The 22,327-nt window shown below is 38.7% G+C and overlaps 1 protein-coding gene across 9 annotated transcripts in view; it reads right to left on the reverse strand.

Annotated features, from left to right (window-relative positions):
* The window catches only part of ADAMTS12 (ADAM metallopeptidase with thrombospondin type 1 motif 12), a 145,849-nt gene that overhangs the window by 23,126 nt on the left and 100,396 nt on the right, over positions 1-22,327 (reverse strand). For all 9 annotated transcript variants that reach the window (XR_014951664.1, XM_085567863.1, XM_085567861.1 and 6 more), the window contains 4 exons: positions 16,671-16,791; positions 13,819-14,063; positions 12,269-12,410; positions 4,885-5,011 (listed from right to left, as the gene is read on the reverse strand). Coding sequence is in view for 8 of the 9 variants with exons in the window: in XM_085567863.1 (XP_085423989.1) it covers positions 4,885-5,011; positions 12,269-12,410; positions 13,819-14,063; positions 16,671-16,791 (635 nt within the window). In the remaining variant the exon portion in view is untranslated. The remainder of the gene's footprint in view (positions 1-4,884; positions 5,012-12,268; positions 12,411-13,818; positions 14,064-16,670; positions 16,792-22,327) is intronic.

The following is a 22,327-nucleotide window of genomic DNA, read 5'->3' on the forward strand; positions in this document are numbered from 1 at the left end:
TGTGTCTTATTGTTCCAGGTCTGCAAACATCAAAGGAACTCTAACAAGTAAGTAAAAACTAAGTACACCTCAGCCAAACACAACAATGAAAGGAAAAAAAAAGAGAAAATTATCACCACTTGAATAAAGCCATTTCAGGGTAATTATCATCTCTTGCATTTTCTTTACAATTTTATCTCTTCTATAATCTTGTAAATTGCTGACATTTCCGCACAAATGGAACATAAGTATGTGAACTGCTCTATTAATTTTAATGGGACCAAATTACATATTTCAAGGTACAGATATGGTAAACTGACACCTCTTCCCCCTCAGAATTTTCAAACGGCTCTGACTGAGGGTTTAACAATTGATACGTTGAAATACCAAATTCCAAGCAATAAATTATCAGAGCTTACCACAGAACCTACATTGAGCAGCAGGTAATGGTGTGTGATTAACTGTCGTACACCATACACTTTTTAAAAGCTGTGGAAGTAGTCAAAAAAGTCAGGTGCTCCACAGTTAGAAAATCACAGAATCAAGATGTTATTTCATTCCATCTTCATGATCAAAATAAAACTACAGTCAGACAGGTTATTTTTTTCTGTAGATTTCTTCCTCAATCAGTGCAGGTAACTTCAAAAAAACTTGCTATAACTGAAGTTCACTCTAAACAGTAACTGGAATTTTTGATGTTGTGTTTTCTTATTTTCATCCTACAGTACATGTATATGCCTCATTATCCAAGAGTCAGAAACCTGCCATGGAATCACCTGTGCTCCTGTCTCTTCATGGTTTCTGCTTGAGGACCTGAATTGTGGCATCTCAGCCAAAGGGGAACAAAGGCAAAGCAAGGATGGCGAAACAACCAACATCCATTTGTCTGTTCTGGCACAGGATGCCCCAGAACAGGCTCTGGACCACAGAGAAGAGAGTAGCACCTGAGTGACTGCTTTGCCAAGCTCTGCTTATCTTGGAACTCTTGCTGTCTCCTCGCAGTGCAGAGGCATAACCAAAACTGCACGTGACTGCCAAACACATATCCAGAATTAACACAGCAATCCGAGCTCTAAATGTGCAGCTTTTGAGAGGAAATTACCAAGATGTTGGATCTCCCAGCCAAGCTAAAGACTGGTGAGAGACTGGGACTGTGGTGAGAGCTGGTGGACACTAAAGCCTTATAGGAACCAGCACCCTATATTTGTTCCTACCTCTGGTTTCTGAGTCTACCTTGGCATTTACTGCTACAGCAACTGAGTGGTTCTTAAGTATTAATGCATCAACAGATCCCTGCAAAATGAAATTATTGTCTTATCTTCACAGGCAGGCATGGCATGGAAAGATTGTGGCAGCAAACAAACAAACAAATATGCAAAATGCATTGTTTACATAATTAATTTGCATGAGCACTGTTTTTCCTCAGACTGTCAAAACAGAAAGCATCCTGTCTGGTAAAAACATAACTTCAGGTAGTTTTGAGCTGTGGGTGTTAAGTGTTCAGCTCTTCTGCAATCAAGCCTGGGACAGAGATAGGAAGAAAATCTCATTCTTTCAAGTGGCATTCAGCTGCCTTAAAAGAGACTTATCTTTTTCTCACAAACTGGGTTTCTAAAGTTTGTAACAAATTAGGCAGAGCTCAAAAGCCTGTGACATAGTCCTCATTTATACATAGAAGATGTGTGGTGAATGATGTGTGAATCCTGTTGAAAAAGCAGTAGCATGGGATTTTGGGGCCGAAAGTTACCTCTTTCCCATCATGGCATGTCACACCTAAAGAGAGACTGCTGGCTTTCCTTATGTATTTGTCTAGCATCAGGCACACCAAATACCAACAGTGCATGAATTCTCACTCTGCATTGGAATAGAAACCAGATTTCCTATTCTATGTTGTTGGAAGTGTAGTCAGCAGTTTGGAAGCAGGACAATGCAACAACAATAGATAAAAAGTAGCAGATTCCAAGTACTTTCAAAAAAATCTATTTATGGTTACTCTGTTCAATTGGGGAGTCAAGTTAAAAAGGCTTCAGATAATTTTATTTACAGGGGAAAGCAAAACTTTATTCATAATGCTATAAGTAATTAAAATCTCATGCTTTTTCAAGTAATATCCATTCCATTGATTTTAACATTCACACCTACCTACCAAAGAAACATTCGACTGGAAACCATACTCCATAGCATGATGTGGGAAAAAGCAAGCATTTGTGCTACAGTCTCGATGCACTGCACCTAAGCTGTATCACTGAAGCAGTACATGAGTGGCTGCATGACATTTTAACTCTCAGCTGTCCAGTCACCTTTATTTTATTTTGAATCAAAACATGGCATACATGTATTGTGATATTTTTATTTTTTTTTCTGTTTTCCTCTGAATTATTTTAAGAAAAAGTAAAATAATAAGTGTAACAATAAGCATTAAATACATACAAAGAGCAAATCAGCCAACAAACAAGAATGTTAGGGCTTAGACTTCTCACAAGTCTGTAATTTAAACAGTATACAACTGACTTCCTGAAATGGATTAATGAGGTAAGATCTGGTGTGAGAGCCACAACATTTTATTCTTTGTCTGTAGCTTCCATTTGATAAATTCTCTATTTCTTATTTAGTGGTCTAGTAGCATGGTTTTCATCAGTGTGATTTAGTAGGGAACAGCCATCATTTTTTGGATAGAACCTACTATAAAACACCTGGTTCACTGTTGAGAAGTGCAAGGTCATCCAGCGATTTCAGTTCTTTGGCTGCAGCACTAAAGAAAGGTCTCTGCAGGATTGTGTTTAACAGTATTGTCCTCACCTCTGGCACAAAATTTAGCCACCTCTGTACAGAACACTTTGTCCTCAGCAGCTCCATGTGGACTCTCAGTTATCCCACATAAATTACACATGGGACAGTCACACCTGCCTCCAGCATTCAGACTTCCTTTAGAACCAACGAACTGTACTAACCTGTCTTGGGTTTTGAAGGAAGATAAGTAACCACCTGTCTGGGTTAGAGGTGCCACATATGCTATGGAAAAGTGAACACCAACTAACCCCATGCTGGGACTACAGCCTGGAGCAGAGAGCAGATTTACAAGAGGAAGGGCTTGGGAAGAGTGAGTAATAATTCATTCTTTTCTGCCATCTCTTCTTACACAAGAACTCAGGGCCACCAACAGAAGATAGCGAGAGCCAGGTTAAAATGCGGTGATGCTTCACATAGGCACTAGAGCTGTGGTACTTCTTGCAGAGGATGTTGTATGTAATAGAAGTTTTTCAAGGCTGTAGAAGGAGGCTGGATGAGTGAAGTTCATTGGAGGTTACTGATTAGACAAGCCATAAAAACCTCTGGAAATGCACTGAATTAAAACCAGTTGGAAGCTGGAAGAGCTTTACAAAGAAATTTGATTTATGTTTGACTTATTCCTCCTTAGGCATGTAGGCCCTGGTGAGAGCCAGAACAGGGACTCAGTCCCTTGGTCAAGTTCCTACAGTTCCTAAGAGAAAAAATAAATATGAAACATAATTCTAGAATTAAATACATATGATTTTCCTACACTGCATTTTGTTGTGATTTTGCTGTCCTCAAAAGGATGACTTGTGATTTCCCCTGCAGCACAGAATGAGCTCAAGAAGCATCACAGGCTGTCAGCAGACAAGAGCTTTTCTGCCTGGTCTGCAGAAGAGTTTGTTCTATGTATGACATTGTGCAATCTGCTCAATAAGGGACAAACTCCCCTCTCTCACTTTTAACAGTAGGTCAGAATAATGTTGTCACTTAGAACAAATGCCATAAATTGAGTTAATCGGGATTTTTAAAATTGACAGTATAGTTTTGATAGTATAGTTTGATTGTGCCATGAAAAAAACACTTCAACATGTATGGGCAGCCTTAGTTCTTAACTAGTCAAGTAATAAAAAGTTTGGTCTACTTTCAATTGATTTCCTGGCAATCTACAAAGAATTATGAAATGCTGGTAGTCCATGCTGCAAGCACAAAGATGAAAGTCCCACAGAAGCATCATACACTGTTATGAAGATACTTGGAAACAACTAATAAAACCAACAACCACACATAACTTTTCACATCAAAGCCTCACGAAATTCACTGCTGGCAAATGCAACACAATGAACTCCAAGGACTCATTGCTTCGATTTGACTCTGAAAGACTGCTGTACCTTTGTGAACAGCATGATAAACAACTTTCAAAGACAACAGAAAACAAAACCGAAGTACCTAAAGCATGAAACAAAAAACAATATTGATCTCTTACAGCAAACCAGTGCCTATTGTACAGGCCCACAGCTCTGCAGGCACCTAGAATGTTGTCTTCCTTACCCTACTAAATGCTAAATTGGTAGCAGAGAGTGGTAGCACAGAATGGAAGCACAGAAAAATGGTAGCACAGAAAAAACAGAGATTAATATAAATTAAGACAATGTTATGAGAAAAGAAAGAATTATCCCCATGTGATTGCAGAATTAAGAAAACTGCACTTCACTCAAAATTATAAATAAGAAGGAACATAAATACTGAGAAACAACATCTAAAGGCTCTGCTAGTTGCTTTTGGAGCACATAGTAATTCTTCTTAGCTCACTTGAGCTAAAGCAAGAATACAGTTTTTAAATAAGAATCTATACGGTTCCTCAGGCACACCCATACCCAAATGGAACAAACCACTATCCACATACATGTGAGAACAATCTCTGCCATTTCCAGCTCAGTAACTTGACTGCTCAGGAACTTGACTTAAAAACCTCTAAGGATGGTTCACTTCTGATTTGTTTATGATGGCTCCTTGCTCTGCAAGGTGTGGCACCATGGAAGGCCGTGGATGCCATGCCAACCTGGCATCAGGAACACCTTCCTCTGAGCAGGGGTGCTATTTACCAGCCCCGGAGCCCCCAGAACCCGTTACCTGGGCGGGCAGTCCTGCTCGTGGCACTTCTTCTGCCGCCCGTTCGGCTGCGTGGCTGGGTCACAGAAGGAGCTCTTGACGGCTCTGCTGCCCCTCCGCACACAGTGGGCGATCTGCCGCCGCAGCCCTGCCAGAGACACGCAGAGAGAGGAGCAGTAATCCCCACCGGCCGGGCATGGACTGCAGAGATCCCCACGTATACGCATCCCCACGCTGAAAAGGTTAAGCGGAGCTCTTTTGGATCAGATCAGAGCTCAAATGACAGATTAGAAAGCACTTCCCTTAATGTATTTGTTAGCCTCAGAAAGGGCTCCTGCAGGCCCTCAAGTAGGTTTAAATGGCTATGAAGGGTTCTTGAGTAACCCACAGATGAGGAAACACAGCAGCAATCAGGCTATTCACAGCAAGCCTGGTTTTGCTGACCTTTTCTTTTTTCATTGGGAAGGCTGTTTAAGCAGAACACAAACCAGAGTCACAGAATAATCCTATGACTCTTAATGTGAATTCAACTTTTAAGAAGTTTTGGTATACATTTTGACTGAAATTGATGATGAAAAATGTCTTCTATAATCTAAGTAAGTAATACACAACATTCAGCACAACAGGCAAAGCACAGTGGCAAAGAGACACACAGAAAAAACCCACACAAACAATTTGGGTTATTTCCTAACATTCCCATTTATATTATATTTATATTTATTATTCCCACTGTAGTTTCAAAGCCCCACTCATTTAACAGAAAGAAATATGAACCAAAATACTATATTAACCTAGTGTGAATCTAAAGAGAGCCAGTTTCCAGGAGCCTGCTTCCCATATAGTTCTGCAATAACTTGAGGCAGATCTCTTGCTGCAATCCAATTAAACAAAAGTACTGCAATATTACAGTTTGAAAGATTGTAGTGAGACTGATATAGAGGCATTAAAATAGTCCAAAAAATCTTAAGGACTACAAAAAATGAAAAATTATTTATTAACTATTATTAACTGTGCTATTCATTCACAGCAATTAATACACACTGGTAGATCACTGCCTCTCTAGAACTTTTATCTTCCTCCTGGGATGCACAGGGCTTAACAGCACTGTTATTGTGACAGCAAGGATAAGTGTTAGGCTATTTAGCAGTATGCTTAGGAAACAAGCTTTTCCTTTCCTCAGGCCTCATAATAACTAGTGTGGGAATATACGTGGAAGATAAGAACAGCAATCCACAGAAAATAACTGGGAAATAGTAATATATTCCTCCATATACTCACAGAATCATAAAAATGTTAAGGTTGGAAAAGCCCTGCAGGATCAACAAATCAAATAATTAATCCTGCAGCAGCTCAAGAACACAGAACAGAGTTTTGCATGCATATTTGGGTCATTTCATAGAAACCAATGGAAACCTACATCCCTTTTTTTTTACCACCTGAGAACATCAGGTATGTGAGGAAATGCTTTCACTTTTTTATTACTTTCAGACTTATGACTGAGACATATAAAACAATTACTGACAACAGCACAAGATCTGATGACTGACTCGGCTCCAGACAGATATGAAGGCTGATCTTTTAGAACAGTGGTTAGTGTCACGTCTAAGGGAAGATTGAGGGACTGAGGCATTCAAGGGTCCATGGGTCCATGGTGCAGCTGTAAGACTGCAGTAAGCCTGGACATGGTGACATCTTATTCATAGGTGACTTCAAACAGGAGAAAGCTTTTTCTCTCAGCATAGAACTCCCAGCGAGTAGTGCTCTCTTTTATGGTCTGGAATATATGGAATAAACTAGAAAATTCAGCAACATTTCTGCTAGCTGTAAACAAAGCAGTTGGCAGAAATGTTTCTCTTACTTTCAAAATCATGATATGTTGCTGTTCCAAATACAAACAACAAGAAATCTTTTGCTTTGATAAATTTTTATTGTCATTTCAGCTGCTGCAATTAATTTAACAGCCCCTATAAACCTTTGCAAAAGTTTTGCTTTGAAGCTGTACATTCTCAAAAAATGACCAGCTGACATCAATTAACTAGTTTATTCTAATAAACTTCTTTATGAAACTTATGTGAACTCCCACTGTAGTTTCAAAATCTCTGGCAGTTCAGCTCCAAAGTTGGAAGGAATCCTATATGCATATAGCAACACACACATATAGATGTAGGTTTACATGCTATGACATATTGAAATAATTTTATCACTTTGAGCAAGCTGAACTAGAAAACACTGCAGAAGAATACAACTAGTCACTACTGACCCTGACCCAGCAAGTATTTACAGTTATACAACTTAAGTGGATAATATCCTATTTAAACTACAGATTAAAAATTCTAAATATACTGAAAGCTTCTCTGAAAGTATTCTCTTTCCTTCACCACTTTTACTTCTCTCTGACCTCAATGCTGATTAGTTCACCTGATGTGTACTATCTGAGCTATGTGAGAAGAACCTTACAAGTATTTCTGGGAAAGATAGGAGAAACCAAGAAAGATAATAATCAGATCAGAAAATAATCTTCATTTCACTAAATCTCTCAGATATTCCTTCTGCTTCTCTGTGACACTTCATTCCTAATGCAGGAGTATTTAGATGTGAGGCTGACCCACATGTATCTTGATTTCTCACTTGGTTTGCAAAGAAAGGTACCAGTTCAAAGTCATCTGGGTGTGAAAGGCTTTTGAAAGAGATTAGAAATCTTTTTGCCACAGAGATCTCAGTATGGGCTGTAAACAACAGAAATGAAGGACCATAAGAAAGTGTATAAAAGGTGTATGAGAAACATGCATATTTGACTTCAGAGCTCATTTGAACATATAATCATCTCAGCTGTGCACTTAGATAATCTGCAAGGAGTTCACTTTTTATTTGAATGAGAAAATTATATTCTGTGCATGCACAAGTTATGCACAGAATACAAGTTTTAGTCTTTACATTCTTAGAGCTATAAAACTCAGACACACAACAGTGAATGGAAACAGAGTGACCTTTGTATTCTAAAAACAACACTGCAAGTTTAGGAACACCTGGAATAATTTTGCAGAGTGGCTTTTATAAGAGTTGCGAAGGATTTAGAGGGCACATAACAGTTAACTCCACAAAGAATCTTAGAGTTCAGTTCTTTTGCAGACTTTGAAAATCTGCCAATTACCAATACTATCTATGGAGAAACAACCTTCTGATATTGGCTAATATTCTCCCTTAGTTGCAGTTGTACTGTGCTGTGCTTTTTGTTATATTTAATGCCACTCAAAACTGGTTCTAAGAAACAAGACGAAAACCTTTAGACAAGGAGAAAGTATTTATACTTGTAATTTTGATATAACCTGTTCCATGATTATTTAAAAAAGGAATAATATGTAGTTGGTCTAGAAAAGAACCTCAGTGACACATTTAAACTAATCTGCATGTAAAAAAGCTTACAGGCTCTACCTCCTGTCTTGAGAGCAGGCTCTGGTGGGAGAGCTCTTGTTCAGAGGGTGCAGCAGTTTGCAGGACACCAGTGTGCACACATTCTGACTGCAAAGCAATTCCTTTCACCATAAAGCAAACAGCAGGAAGAGATTCAGCATGTCCTCTACTGATGACAGAGAAAGGATTGTAACTTTTGCTACAAATGATCCCCTTTGGTGCTTGTTTGCCATGAACTGGATTGCAATGTAACTACCTATCTACTTTCTTCATTACAAATGAGTATCAGTATTGCAGTGTGTTCTGCTTCTCCCTGCATGCAGCATTAGGTATACTTGCCACATAAAACCTTGATTTTTCAAAGAGTATTTTTTCCCCGTTCAGTGGTGTTACAGTAGACTGGCCAGAGTCTTCTTTGACATTACAACAGCTGGGAGCACATGAAGGAAATGAAGGAAGCCATGAGAACATTTGAATCTTCTATTTCTCCATTGCAATGGAGCTGGAGAAGGATATGCATCAGGGCATGGCATGGTGCTACCTTGAGGACAAGAATCTTAGGGAAAACATGTCCGGAGAGCTGCCCTGGGCTCATTCTGGGAAGAGACAGTTTCACTGTACAAAGTCTTTATTCATCACTGGGAGTTTTTCTGGGTACATTTCCCATAGATAAGGAGCTGCACCACAGGGCAAAATAAATTTTTTTTCTCTTAGGGCTGATGAAGATGTCCTGTATATGTCCACTGCCCTGCCTGTAGCCCAGTTTCTTATACCCTAATACAAATTTTCTTTCTTGGCTCCAGAAAGCATTTGTCTGTATTGTCCTGATTTCTGTGGCTACCAAAGGCTGAAGTACTCTTGCATTTATTGTTGTATTTTTGGCCAGTGGTGATGAAAGGACCTGTGCAGGATCTTTGGCAGGTCCTGGTTTCCCAAGAAAACAGAAGTCTAGGTAAGGATCAGTTTCTCCCACTGGCTGTGGCTGTCAAAGCTAGTTCAGCAGTTCATCTTTCTTGGCCCTTCTTTTTATCCTAAAAATATTGGTTTATTGCTTACCAAATGGTAATTGCAATAATCCTTAAAAGCTATTTACTACTAACATTAGGCTAAAGAAAGACAGCTTTTCTTATTTATCTCCCTGTAGGTTTATCTTCAATAACACTTATCCTGCAGCACAGCCATAGCCGAAGATGATCTTGTCTACTTCAGTGCACTTTTACCTTATAAACTTCTCAGAACATTTCAAAAGGCCAGTGATTTGGTACAACAAGTGTGTTAATGCCAACAGCAATAAGTTCTGAATCTAAGCAAAGTGAACATTCACATAAAATCAATCAAATTGTTCACAGCCAAAAGGAAATTTTGTGGAAGTCAGCCCAACATCAGAGAGAATTTCTTCCCTGAAAGGGTAGTCAAGCATTGGAACAGGGTGCCCAGGGAAGTGGCGGAGTCACCATCCCTAGGAATGTTCCAGAAACAACTGGATGTGGCACCTGGGGCCACAGTTTAGTTGACAAGGTCGTGTTTGGTCAAGGCTTGGGACTCCCTGATCTTGCAGTTGTTTCCAGCCTTAATGGTGCTATGAACAGTGATGCTCATCCTGATAGCCTGATCACACCCAAATACAACGTGAACCTGCAGAGAGCTGCAGGCAGATTGGCATATCAGACTTTCCCATTCCAAGTGATGCATTGGAGCTCTGTGCCAGGATTTCTCTGTTTTCATGAGCAGGGAGTGAGAGAAAATACCCTGATTGCATCATTGCATTAGCAAACTACATCCTTCTTTAGACCTGTCCTGTTACTTCTCTAAATGTCTATATCTCAGAGGAAAGAGGGCTCCAGGTTTATTAATTTATTTTCTTCTGTCCATGAAGGAATGCAGAGAACTGGTGAGGTGTCTGTGCCCTTCATGAACTGGGATGCACCTCTTGGTTCCCCTTCCAACCGATGCCACCAAGTCCATAATCCTGTCTGAAACACATGATTTCTACTTATACAAAGGTAGTAACTCAAGAAGCACCTACTAAGAGCACAAATGTAGCAAAGAGAGGAAGTCAATTAGTAAATAAGAGCTGTTAAAACCTCACATACCACAGTTACCTATCTAAATAACCCATGTGGTAGAAAATAAAGCCACACACCACACAGTCTGTTAGCCAGAGGAGAGAACACAGAGCTACAATTTAGCTAGTGAGAAACAGTTCTGGAAAACTGCAGCTGATGAAAAAGGAACCTCAAAACAGCATAACAGTCTACTAACACATTCCCCTCCTCTTCCCTTTTTATCACAACAATTTTTACATTAAACATGACTAAGAATTAGACAGTATCAGAAATAAAAGTTACAGAACACAATTAAGCAAAACCACTTGTTTAGTGCAAATGTTTAAAGAAAAAGGTGGGTGTCTCCCCATCAGAAAGCACATAAAGTTTTTTGCTGAGAGACTATTCTCAAAAAAAAAAACCCAGAAAAAAAGCACAACATCTATCTAAACAAGCATACATATATATGAACACACATCTCTATAATATGTTGATTTTATATATAGATATAAGTATCTTTAAATAATATGTGGATGTTTTTGGGATGGGATATTTTTGACTAGGCTTTTAGCAGTTATTTTTTTAATCTTATAAAATTAGATCATAAAATGCCTTTTGTCTAAACCACTGAAAATACATCATTTTAGAGTCTTCTCTGGCAGAAGAGATTTAAAAATGTTATTCCTGCAATCATCGCTACTTCTAGATTCACAACTGGGTTAATTACATCACTTGTTTGTCCTTTTTCTTTTCTTTTGCAAAGCAGTTAAAAAAACAGTAACTACCAAAAACTATTAACAATACTCTAGCATTAGAGTAGCATCCATATTATTGGTCTGGTTGTAACACTGATCTTCTACTCTTCTGTACAGTTTTCACACTGTACAGAATGGCCGAAGAAATAGCTTATGGTTTTATCTCCAGAATTCTTTCACTGTCCTGTGAAAATCAAAAGCTAATTCAAGACAGAAGGCTACAATTCCTTTCCCCCAAGTTCAGATTTCCCTTCACATACAACCTTTTTGTCACATTTTCAAAATTATTCCCACAATAGATGCATAAAAAAATTACTAATAGAAATATTTGGTCACTATATCCTTTTGTTGGTTTACTACAAATATTAACTTTATCTCACTGATGTTAGCTACTTCAGAAGAAGTTCTCCTGCTAGCATTTTGTGTGAGTTACCAGAATCCAACTTCTAGACCTGTTGTTAGATCCTACTCCACAGTTATCATTCTGCTTGTCTGGTTTAATATGCTGCATGGAACTGCAGTACAGCTGCAGTGGTACCCAAGCTATTGCCAAACGGACAAACACATGGAAGTTCCCAAGACTAATTGCAATTAAGTAATTACTGAGCAATATACAAAAAAGAGTTATTGCTTATCAAGGCAGGACAGAAATGAAGAACACTTTTTGTAGTTATTAGACTTAATAGAGAAACAATAGGTCATAAATTTGTATTGCTGAAAAGAAGGGCTATGGTGAACAGTATTAACAAAAAATTATGAGGGCAAGAACCTTCTTACTTTGGTTCACAGAAGCTGAGAATCTCAGGGCGGGTGTTTGAGAAACCTATTGGAAACCTATTACATAATTTTAGAAATGCTTATTTAGAAGTCAAAATACATTATTCATAGAATCACGGAAAGGCTGGGGCTGGAAGGAACCTCTGGAGATCATGTAGCCCAACCCCCTGCTAAAGCAGGGTCTCCTGCAGCAAACTGCACAGGATCACAACCAGGCAGAGTTGTAATGTCTCCAGAGAAGGAGATTCCACAGCCTCTCTGGGCAGCCTGTTCCAGTGCTCTGCCACCCTTAAAGTAAACAAGTGATTCCTCACATTCTTTTTGTAACTATGTGATCTGATTTCCCACCAAATGCCTCTTTGAGGACTACTCTGTAACAAAGGCAAACAGTAAGAGAAAAAGGAAGTGAGGAATTACCTCTTCCACAGGTAACACTGCAGGCTGTCCACTCTCCATATTGCCAAAAATACTCTGGCTCTCCAATCTCATTCTCATTACTTTCTTCTTTGCGTACAGTGTATTCATACTCAATTCCAGGGTTAGTTTCTTGAAAAAGCAGCTGGAGAGAGTGGGGTTTATTAATTGTTTACTTAATAAACTACTGGTCAAAAGCTTTCAAGTGTGAAACCGGAATAATTAAAACTCCTCATACAGTCTGCTACCAGTTCAGAGAAGCAGACTTGCAAAATTTCCACTTCTTTGTCGACAGTGGCATGACATGAATTTTTCAAAGGCACAGCTGTTTACCATGTATTTTGCAAATACGGGTGGGAATAAATGGGTCACCATAATTGGTATTCTACTAAATATAAGAAAACATCCATCCAAAGCACCCCTATGCTGTTGATTAAGAGCTATTGCTTATCTCCATTATTAATTATAATTTTACTACCTTCTGAAATAGCTGTTACAAAACAACCATTAAGTCAGAAAATTACAGATGCTATTCAGACAGTGCTTTATTATTATTTTCAGTGTTTCTGAATTAAGAAGAAAAAATCCAGCTGAGAAGGGGCACTCAAGAAATTCACCCAAGAGGTAGAAAGTAAACATCATCAAGGGAAAAAAATATTTAAGCCATGAACTTTTACTCTTCTTCCCAGTTGTACTAAAAGTGGAGTCTGAGCACTCATGAGTTTTGTCTTCTCACCAGATATTCAAAGCGTGAAAGTGGTCTCCCATCACACCCCTAATACTTCTTTTGACTGCATGGTGGATACACACGCAGACAAGCCATGAGAGATACTTCCAAAGATCAATGGGCCACTTCCAAATTATTTTTTCAGAACTGATAGAAGCTGGTTATGTTTAAGTCAGAATCCATAAAGCAACATGAAAGAAACAAAAGAAATCAGCCTCTGTGGATGATAAATGTGTGAGTTTCACTTACCATAAGCAATTAACCCATCTGTGTAATGCTGTATGCTTTTCTTGCACTGCGTAAACTGTCACTGCTGCCAGCTGTCCCTAGCTCTCACTGTTCACTGCCTGACGTGAGCTCCCTTTTTGTGACAACTATTTTTTCATCTGGATCTGGTTCACATCACAGCCGTATGTTGGTCAAATTTGGTGCAAGAGACAAGAAAGTTTGGGCAAAAGACTGACCATCTACAGGCAACAGGATCCCCGTCCTAGTGGCAGTACAGGATTATACTAGCCCTTAACAAATATTGGAGTGCAATACACAACTTGTGTTCTTAGGCAGGATGAAAAACCCTCAAAAGCAAAGTGCTTATTTCTCTCCAAAAGTGCTCAACTGTTTTTTTGTTTTTTTTTTTTTTGGTTTTTTTTTTTTTGTTTGTTTGTTTTTTGGGTTTTTTTGTTTTTTTTTTTTTTTTCAAGACAGCACATTAATAGAACTTTATATACCAATATACATATTTTTCCCAGCCCCACTTCCAGGGTCCCGACACACTCTGCTGCCATGCATGCAAATGAGCAGGTTCTGCTCCTGATCTCTTGTTTACCTGAATCCATATTGATTCATTGGTGGGTCCTGGAGCAGTCAAATTTTCTAGATCCCCTGTTCTGTCATACTGAAATATTGTGCCAGCCACTTTGTATTCACCATTCCACTGGATGATAAAGCCTCCATTCAGGTAGTATTTTTCAGGATCTTTGCTTCGCATAGCAAGGAAATTTCCTGATTCTGTAACTTCCATGACTTTGATTCCCCTTGCACCTTTTGGAATTAGCCCAATATCAACATATCCTAAGAGACAAGAAAAATGTATGTAGGGGAACAACAGAAATGTCACTGCATTTTATTTATTTGTAAGATGATTAAAACAACAGCTTTGCTTGAAAAAATACACAAATGTGCTGTCACAAAGCTTGTATTTCAGTTTGTTAATAGTGTGACTTTCCAAGTCAGGGTTTCTAGTACCAGCTGGGGAGTAGTGTTTAGGCAATGCCAATGGCATTTAGAAGGAATGAGGAGGTGAATGACATTCAGAGCTGTGCCAGGGGAAATCTACTCCACACATGAGCACCAATATTTCCATAACCATACCCGAGGGCTCTGGCATACTGCCATCTGGAGAAATACCAGGGAGTTCCAACAAATTAACAGCCTGTTGTGGGAAAGGTTTTTTTTTCAATTTGCAAAGAACATTTCCATCTGCACCCAATGTACAGGTATGCACAGAATTCCATGAACCTTCTCTTAAGGCATTTAACTTCTCTGTGACTGTTTGCCTTACAACAACAATAACAAAATAATATTATTCAAATGCCTCAAATTATTATTATAAATTCAGCACATTTTGTAAACTACCAATATTCATAACAAAGTTCAAGGGCTCTTCATGGGTAGTTATCTGTTTAGAGATTTTTGGTCTGTGTGTTATGAAAGACCCAAAGCATCTAATTACAGAATTTTGTTCACATCACAGGCAATATGTGATGATTCTGTTCTTCTCACCTTACAGGAAGCTGCTGTAGTTGTTGCTACTAAATTGTAAAAATAGGAAGGTCACATAGATACTTGAACACAAACACAGGTAGCTTTCTTGCTATTGCCCCTAGCTGGGCTCTAGAAATTAGATGGATGGCATTGTTACAAGTTGGTGCACTAGGAGTGTGAGCTGCCTTTTGTGCTGGTTTACTTAAAGACTGGAACATGAGTTCCCCAGTTCTCATGACACCTTTCTGAGGTGATGAATTAAATTCTGAGAGTCACATCCTGTTCACCTTTTTTGTGAAATGAGCTTATCACCTTTGATTTATCTCACATGAGTGAGATAAACCACACTGGGCATGCTAAGCTATCTTCAGTACCAATGCTCTTCTCCTACCAGAACTATTTATATGCTGCACAACAACCTGCTGCTGTAAATAAGTGCCCAAGAGTCTTTAACATCTTAGCAGCTCTTTCGTGGTGTAATAAATATTGGTTAAAACATCCTATGCTGCTTATGGTACAAAACAGAATCTGTCTACTTCAGCTCTTTCCTAATTGGATTGATAATATATAATTATATACATGGATTTCCAGTGATTGATGTTTAAGAAGGAGCATTTTCTGAATGTTACCTTTTGCAAGTCTCCTTGACTGACTGTGGAAATCCAAACATTTTTTCCTAAGTGAATCAGTTTTTTCTAAGTGAATGAAGTAAGAAAATCTGGAAGCTCACTGAATGACTTCTTTTATTCAGTAAATCAGTTGTCTAGGTCTACTGTAAGTAAACAAGTCTAATCATTTTCCCAAATGTTCTATTCATTCAGTCAAGAGATGACATGTTCTAAACATAGTGTGTGATTATGTAACTAAAGACTTGATTAGAAGACATACCTACAACCAGGACAAATTAACACAGCATAGAAAATCTTAATTATATCACATTCTGGTAGCTTGGCTTTGCAATGTTGGTGCCCTTTTACAGTAGGGTTGGGTTGATGTTTTGAGGATTTTTTTCTATTTAATTAGAATAACATTTGTTCAAAACACAAAACATAAAAACTATAAGACTTACAACACAATGTATATCCTTTCAAGATTTTGCATAGTTAATTTTGTCTGAATCACCTGATGCTGCTCATAAACCTTATTTTAAATGTATTGCAATTGTCTGGTAAGGGAAATTACCATTTGCTCAGTGTATCATCTTCTGCCTTCTGCCTTTTCCTTGGCCCTCCCCACCAGCTAAATTACTTCCTGATTTCCCAGAGCCTCCTGCTGATTCCCAGTAAATATTATCTGATTTTGAAAGGAAAGTTAATCAGTGGCAAGCTTCTGAGCTTGTCACTCAACATAATAAATTTCTGTTTTAAAATTCTGTGAATAGTGTTTATGTAATTGTTTCTGGTTATGTGGTTCCATTTGATAAGGATCTAGAGATCCAAGATTCAATACAAGTCAAATTGTCAGCTGTCTTACCTACACACTGGGCTCATTAAATCCTGGAGTAACCTTACTGCAGGTGCTTCTGCACACCTGTGAAATGGCAACCCTCAGATGCTATTAAACCTTCCCTGTTTCATTAAAATTAAATCTACATACTCCTAAAACAGACATGAACAAATTAATGAAACCCTTGCTGTATGCACAGCTCTACAAGGACTGAAGAATTTGTTTTTCCTTTCCAAATTCAGTGAGGAAAGAGTAGTTTTATTCAGCATTGCAGATCAAATGATGACCAGATATGACTATGCAAAGAGCATGAATTTTTTTTCTGGCAGAAGCATGATTCACTGAAACACCCATTTACAATTTCCCACGTAGATGATCACTCAATTTTCAACGAGAAGCACTTTAATCATTTTTATGTAGAGAAATTACTTCACCAACGGAAGAATTTAAAGGAAGAACCCATATTACCAAATCCTTCACTTTGATTAAACATCCTCTTCACTGTATGACAAGTAGAGCCATCTCCCAGGCAAACTCCACACTGGTCTTCTGTTGCATTGGAATTTATCTCATAATCACAGCCAACAGCCTAGAAGAAAAACAGTGTCAGAATAAATGCAGCCTCCACAATGAATTACTGAGTTCTCATCTATCACTGCACTTCTGAGCAGGGGAGTAGTATATATCCTGTACAGTGTATTACACCAAGGTGAAAAACAAACTAACAAACAATAAGCATCTCCATGTCACAAAACATACAGTAGTGACCAGTCAGTTGAGACAGAAATGTGCCACCCAAATGGTATCATTATCGGGGACTGGGCACTACATTTAGGATTTCTGTCTGCTTTCTTATGTCATAGAGCTATTCACAGGTTCCTGGGAACACAATGCAGTAACAGAACTGAAAGCTCTGCCAGCTTTTTGTGGCCATCTCACAGCAAAGAACCTCTACTACAGTCAACACCCCTGACATGAAGAAACTTTTCAGCAGGCATCAATGACTCTCTCTAGCTTGCCAGCATAGGGGCATTGGTCCAGATACAATGGGTCAAGTGGGTCAAGTTCTAGTAAAAACTGATTTTCCAGTTTATGCTTGCTACAGGAAGAAAGGGAAAAATGTATTGATTCTGAGTTAGGAAAAAACCCAAAAATTCTGTGCTCTAATGTCTTTAAATTTCAATGGAATTTGCATTTGGTTTGGGGATGTTTTTTCTGCCTCTGTTCAAAAGCAAGCAAGATTGCAGAATGCAGCATAAAGTCCAACACTTAGTGGTTGTTAATAGCATCTAAGATACCTGGAGGCCCATGATACAGATAAATAACCAGAAGTCTGGTAGTATGCCAAGGTTTTGTCTTGGTTTGAGATAGGGGATACAGTATCATAAAGTCACCCCAAGACAGGTTTTCTCAGCTGATTTTTCTCAAAATAAGCTTTCAGGTGCTATACCTGCCAGCCTGTCTAACACCCTCTTGATATATGAAAATCTCATATATAAACTTCTTCCGATGTTGATCTTATTTTACCTTCAGTACCTCAGCTACTGTATGTTTCTGCAAGATTCTGACAGGAAAATCCATCTGTTAGACTAACTGAAGCATACAGGCTCCTGCATTCTCTAGTATTCTTCTATAATTTTCAGCTTAAGAAACATGTAAACATTTGTCTAAGTCCCAAAGATTTAATGAACAATTAGAGAAACTGTGAGAAACAGAAGCAAGGAAATGCCTAAAAGTACAGATGGTGCCAAACTGCATCACTTAAAAGAAGATTAAAAAAAAAAGATGCATCTGCGTCCATCACTTACTGCCAATTCATATCCAGCACCTTTCACCCCGACTCTGAAAAGTCACAGCTATGTCAAAAGGTTCTGCAACAGACTGAGCTTCTCCCTCCTTTCAGTAAAGGCCACTTTCAAAAAATTGAAGGTTTTGCAATGTCTTGCACACAGACAGATCCTGGCCCCATGGACCACACTTAAGAGCAGAACAGATTACAGAGATAACAATAGCAAGGTGACTAACTTTCTGCCTCCAAGTATGTAGCTATTTGACCAGGGATGGATTTAATCAACTATTCAAAATACACAGACACCACTAACAGGATGTTTATCTTTCCGAGAGTTCAGAACTGTCTCTTCACCAGTTTATCTTCAACATTTCCTAATAATTTAGAGAGGCTGAAGTGTTGCTGTTTTCTCAGTGATGCATTCCACAGTACATCTACTGTACTATTAGTACATCTGCTAATCATCTGCAAACAGTGAAGTCATAGTTATCTGGACTATTATTAGACCAGAGAAATAATAAGACATGCTGGAGAGTCATAGAATTTGAAGTTTATTTTCTATACTATGCACATATATTCTTTAACAGAAAGATGGGGAAAGTCTGAAGATGGAACTCTTGTGCTTTGTGCTTTGCTGTTAGAAAATATGATTAGTGACTGCTGGGAGCTTGTATTTTGAACTTCTCTAAAAATTACTTGTCTTCAAATTGTATATTTTTTGCCAGATTATCATATTCATATTTTGGAAAAGGTTTCTGTCCTTCTTTATTTACTGTGCATTCTTGTTTGAGAGGCTGCACACAGAATTAATTTATCTAGTTCACACTGTCAATCAGATACTTTGAAATGAATATCACTGAGCATATTTCCCTTCCAAGTACTGTGTTATGTAAAAACCCCCAGTGGTTTAACTAATTAGCTCTGATTAGAACAGCTGCAGCCCTGGCTTTAACTGAGATGGCAGCAACAGAGTATCATCACTTCCCTGCCTCTGGGATTGGCAAATCAGTGCTTCTGCATGGGCTGTACTCCTCCATCAGCTCAGTCACAATCAGCTCAGATTTTTCCCACTTGACCATTTCCTTTAGCAACAGGTCTGTGGCATCAAAATAGGGCATCACTGTGATGTGAAGGGAATCCCTTTGTCCCTTCCAATCACAGCAGCAGTTTGTATTTCAGGGTTCTTCTGATATATGAAACAGTTTGTATCTGATCAGATATGAGCCTCATCTATACATGCAACATTCCTACATATTCCTGGGGTTTTGGAATACCCAAGAATGAGGCAGGGCAGACAATTTACTCTGCTGCAGTAAATAAAGCCTTTGCTTTATTCCCCAGCCCCAGGGTGCTGCTGGTGGTGTCATGACCTGCACATCTAACAGCAGGGCCTCATCTTACAAAGCCATTAAAAAACCTCACAAAGCAATATTCTCATGTGTCAGAATAAACAGCATTCATTTACTCCGGATACATTTCCATGAACTTCAATTTCCAGACCATGTTTTCTTTTATCACTCCACTGAATACCACATTATTTTTGCCATCCATTAGAATAATTTCAAGATGCTTCATTCTTCTTTTTACTTGCTTTCCTCATTATTCTTATTCTTGTGGATGCATTTGCTACGTTTTCTGAACATGACTCAAGCTTTCCAGAAGGTCAATATGACCCATTAATGTGCACTAGATGATACTAGATGTGCACTAGATGATCCAGAACTAGATGATACTTAATGTCCATTCCAACCTGAACTCTATGATGAATTTCTGACAAGCAGTTGCTAAAGGTGTTCTGGAGACTGATGCAGGTTATAAATCAGGAAAGAATGTTAGCAGCAATTAGGCTCTGATATTTTTACCTTGTGCACCGTTTGCCTGTGAACCACGCTGTGTTACAGGAACCACTGTGTGCCATGGCATGGGCAACACAACTTAGCATCCCTCCTTGCAGCCCTTTGCCATTGTCCCACTCACCAAGAGCCTTTTTTACTGTATCTGAGATCAGCTTTGTTTCTGGTCACAGCACACAGTGCAGAGGCAGATGTACTGACCTGAAATGCCTGGCTGAATTACAGGAAGGAGAAACAATTTATTTCCTGCTGCTCAGGGACTAAAGGGAAAACAGACAGAGATATTGGCCTTTTTCCATTTCCAGAGGGAGAGAATTTTGTGTCAGACTGGCAGTGGGGGGCAGATACAAAAAGTCCTTGCTGTCAGTGAAGGGTATGGCCTTGAAGGGCCATAATGCTTGAATATCCATTACGTGAATGCTATGTTGAACGTTAAGGTCGTCCCTCCTTTTGTGTTCCCCACTAAGTCTCCAAATAAAGAAATCATGTTTACTTCATGCTGACACTAACATTGCCTTGAATGGAGAGAAATGTGTCCTGATGTCAATAATTTGTCTTGTAATTTGTCTATATGTGTCTGAATCAAATGTCCTGTTTGAATAGCAGTGTGAGGAGAAAGATGAACCATAGTGCAAAGCAGTAAAGTTACTGCATAAAAATCCAAGCTGTGTAATCTCTTATCAGCAAGAGAAAAAAAAGGTTCCTTCCCTACTACACAGCTGTGTAATTCTCCAGTACAATATCAATTCCCAAAGTCACAACTGTGAATTACCACAGATTTGCATGACTGAAGGTCACTTAGGCCTATCAAAATTCTGTGCAGGAGATGAACGCCTGCTAGAAACATCAGAGATGCCAGATCCTCCACCCTCACCATCTGCACACTTCAGTGCAATGAACATGTAAGCCTTCACTTTTAGATGATGTGATGGCTTGTACTTAATCAAAAATCCTAATTATCAGTGCTAAACAACCATACTCTGGTGGCAGTATCTTCATCAACACTGGGGGAACAACTGATTCATCTAGTAAGAATTAAGAATGCAGTTGGGATGTATAATTTAAGCACAGGAATATAGGCTATGTGCTTTAAAGATCTCCCAAATGAAAGGGGGAAAACCACAACTGAAAAATGAGTGCTAAGGCATACAGTAAAAAAAACCCTACTCATAGGATAGCTTGACGATTTGCGATTAAGTTACTGACAGATCTTGTCAGATTTCCTGACAGAATTCTTCTGTGTAAGGACAGTGTTGAAAGAGGACCCAGCTATTTTATAGGCCAGGCCTTCAAATGAGTTAAGAACTTCCGTTTGTCTTTGAATTGACAAGTTCTAAAGGAATACCATGCAAACAACACACCACTGTAAGCCTTCCTTGAGCACTGATGCACAGGAAGCACTTCCAAAAAATTAGGAGATATTGGATAAATTAAAAGGACCAATTGAAGTCTGTACCTACTTTTCACTTGAAGATGAACATTGTGGCTTTGTCAGGCCTGGAAAGCATCCAGTATACCTCAGCAGCTAAAATGAAGCATCTCAATCCACATTTACCCATCAAAGAAAGACCAGTTTCTCTGATTGTTCTGAACAATTAAAATCAGATGAATTTAGAAGATGAAATTCTTTATTGGATCTATCTTATTTTGACATACCCAGTAGGAAAACTCGGAACTTACTTGATAAAAAATAGCTACATGCCAATCACATGTGAGCAATTTAGACAGTGGATCTAATATCTTATTAATTTAATTCTTTTTCTCAATTTAAGACCAAAGTGAAGTGTTATTTTCATACTCAGAACAAATGTAAAGTGCCCTTGTGAGATACAGTTCTGAAAACCAGAACAGTGCTTTAACACTTGTGAATGTCTTTTCCATATCATTAGCAACATGTTGCAATCAAAGGACGACAATGATGTGTCAGACTAATTATATTAAAAGCATTTCCAGATTTATTCTCCAGGACCTGTAATGTATCTATTGTGTTTAGCTAGCTGGACTCAAATACTAGTAAATTAGACGAAGATATATGAAAAAGCTTCTCTTCCGATGTTGTGCTGGGTACCTATTTCAGATGAAAGCATGCTATCTTTCAATACTGTGAGCTATTTGGGTTACCTATTCATAATTTGGTCTCATTTTGCATGGCTATATTGTTCATTCTGTGATCCTGACTCCAAATTAATCTGTTTGCCAGGAGATGTGAAGCAGCTGTCACCATGTACAACGCTGACAGCACCTTGGAGGGAATTTTTCAGAAATTTTGGGTCCACAGAACTGTTAATGCTGAAGTGTATCTGGGCTCTACAAACTGCAATTAGATTAGCTTCTCTTCCACCTTTGATCTCCCAATTTGGATTAACTGAGTCTTGCTATCACTAAAAGAGGTATAAATCTGAACTGCCACAGGCAAGGTTTCAATACAGAAAGCATATGGAAAGTAAAATTAATCATAGTGATCCCAGTCCAGCTGGGCTGGA

Source organism: Lonchura striata, chromosome Z (genome assembly GCF_050655825.1).
Source record: "Lonchura striata isolate lonStrDom1 chromosome Z, ASM5065582v1, whole genome shotgun sequence".
Classification (NCBI taxonomy): domain Eukaryota; kingdom Metazoa; phylum Chordata; class Aves; order Passeriformes; family Estrildidae; genus Lonchura; species Lonchura striata.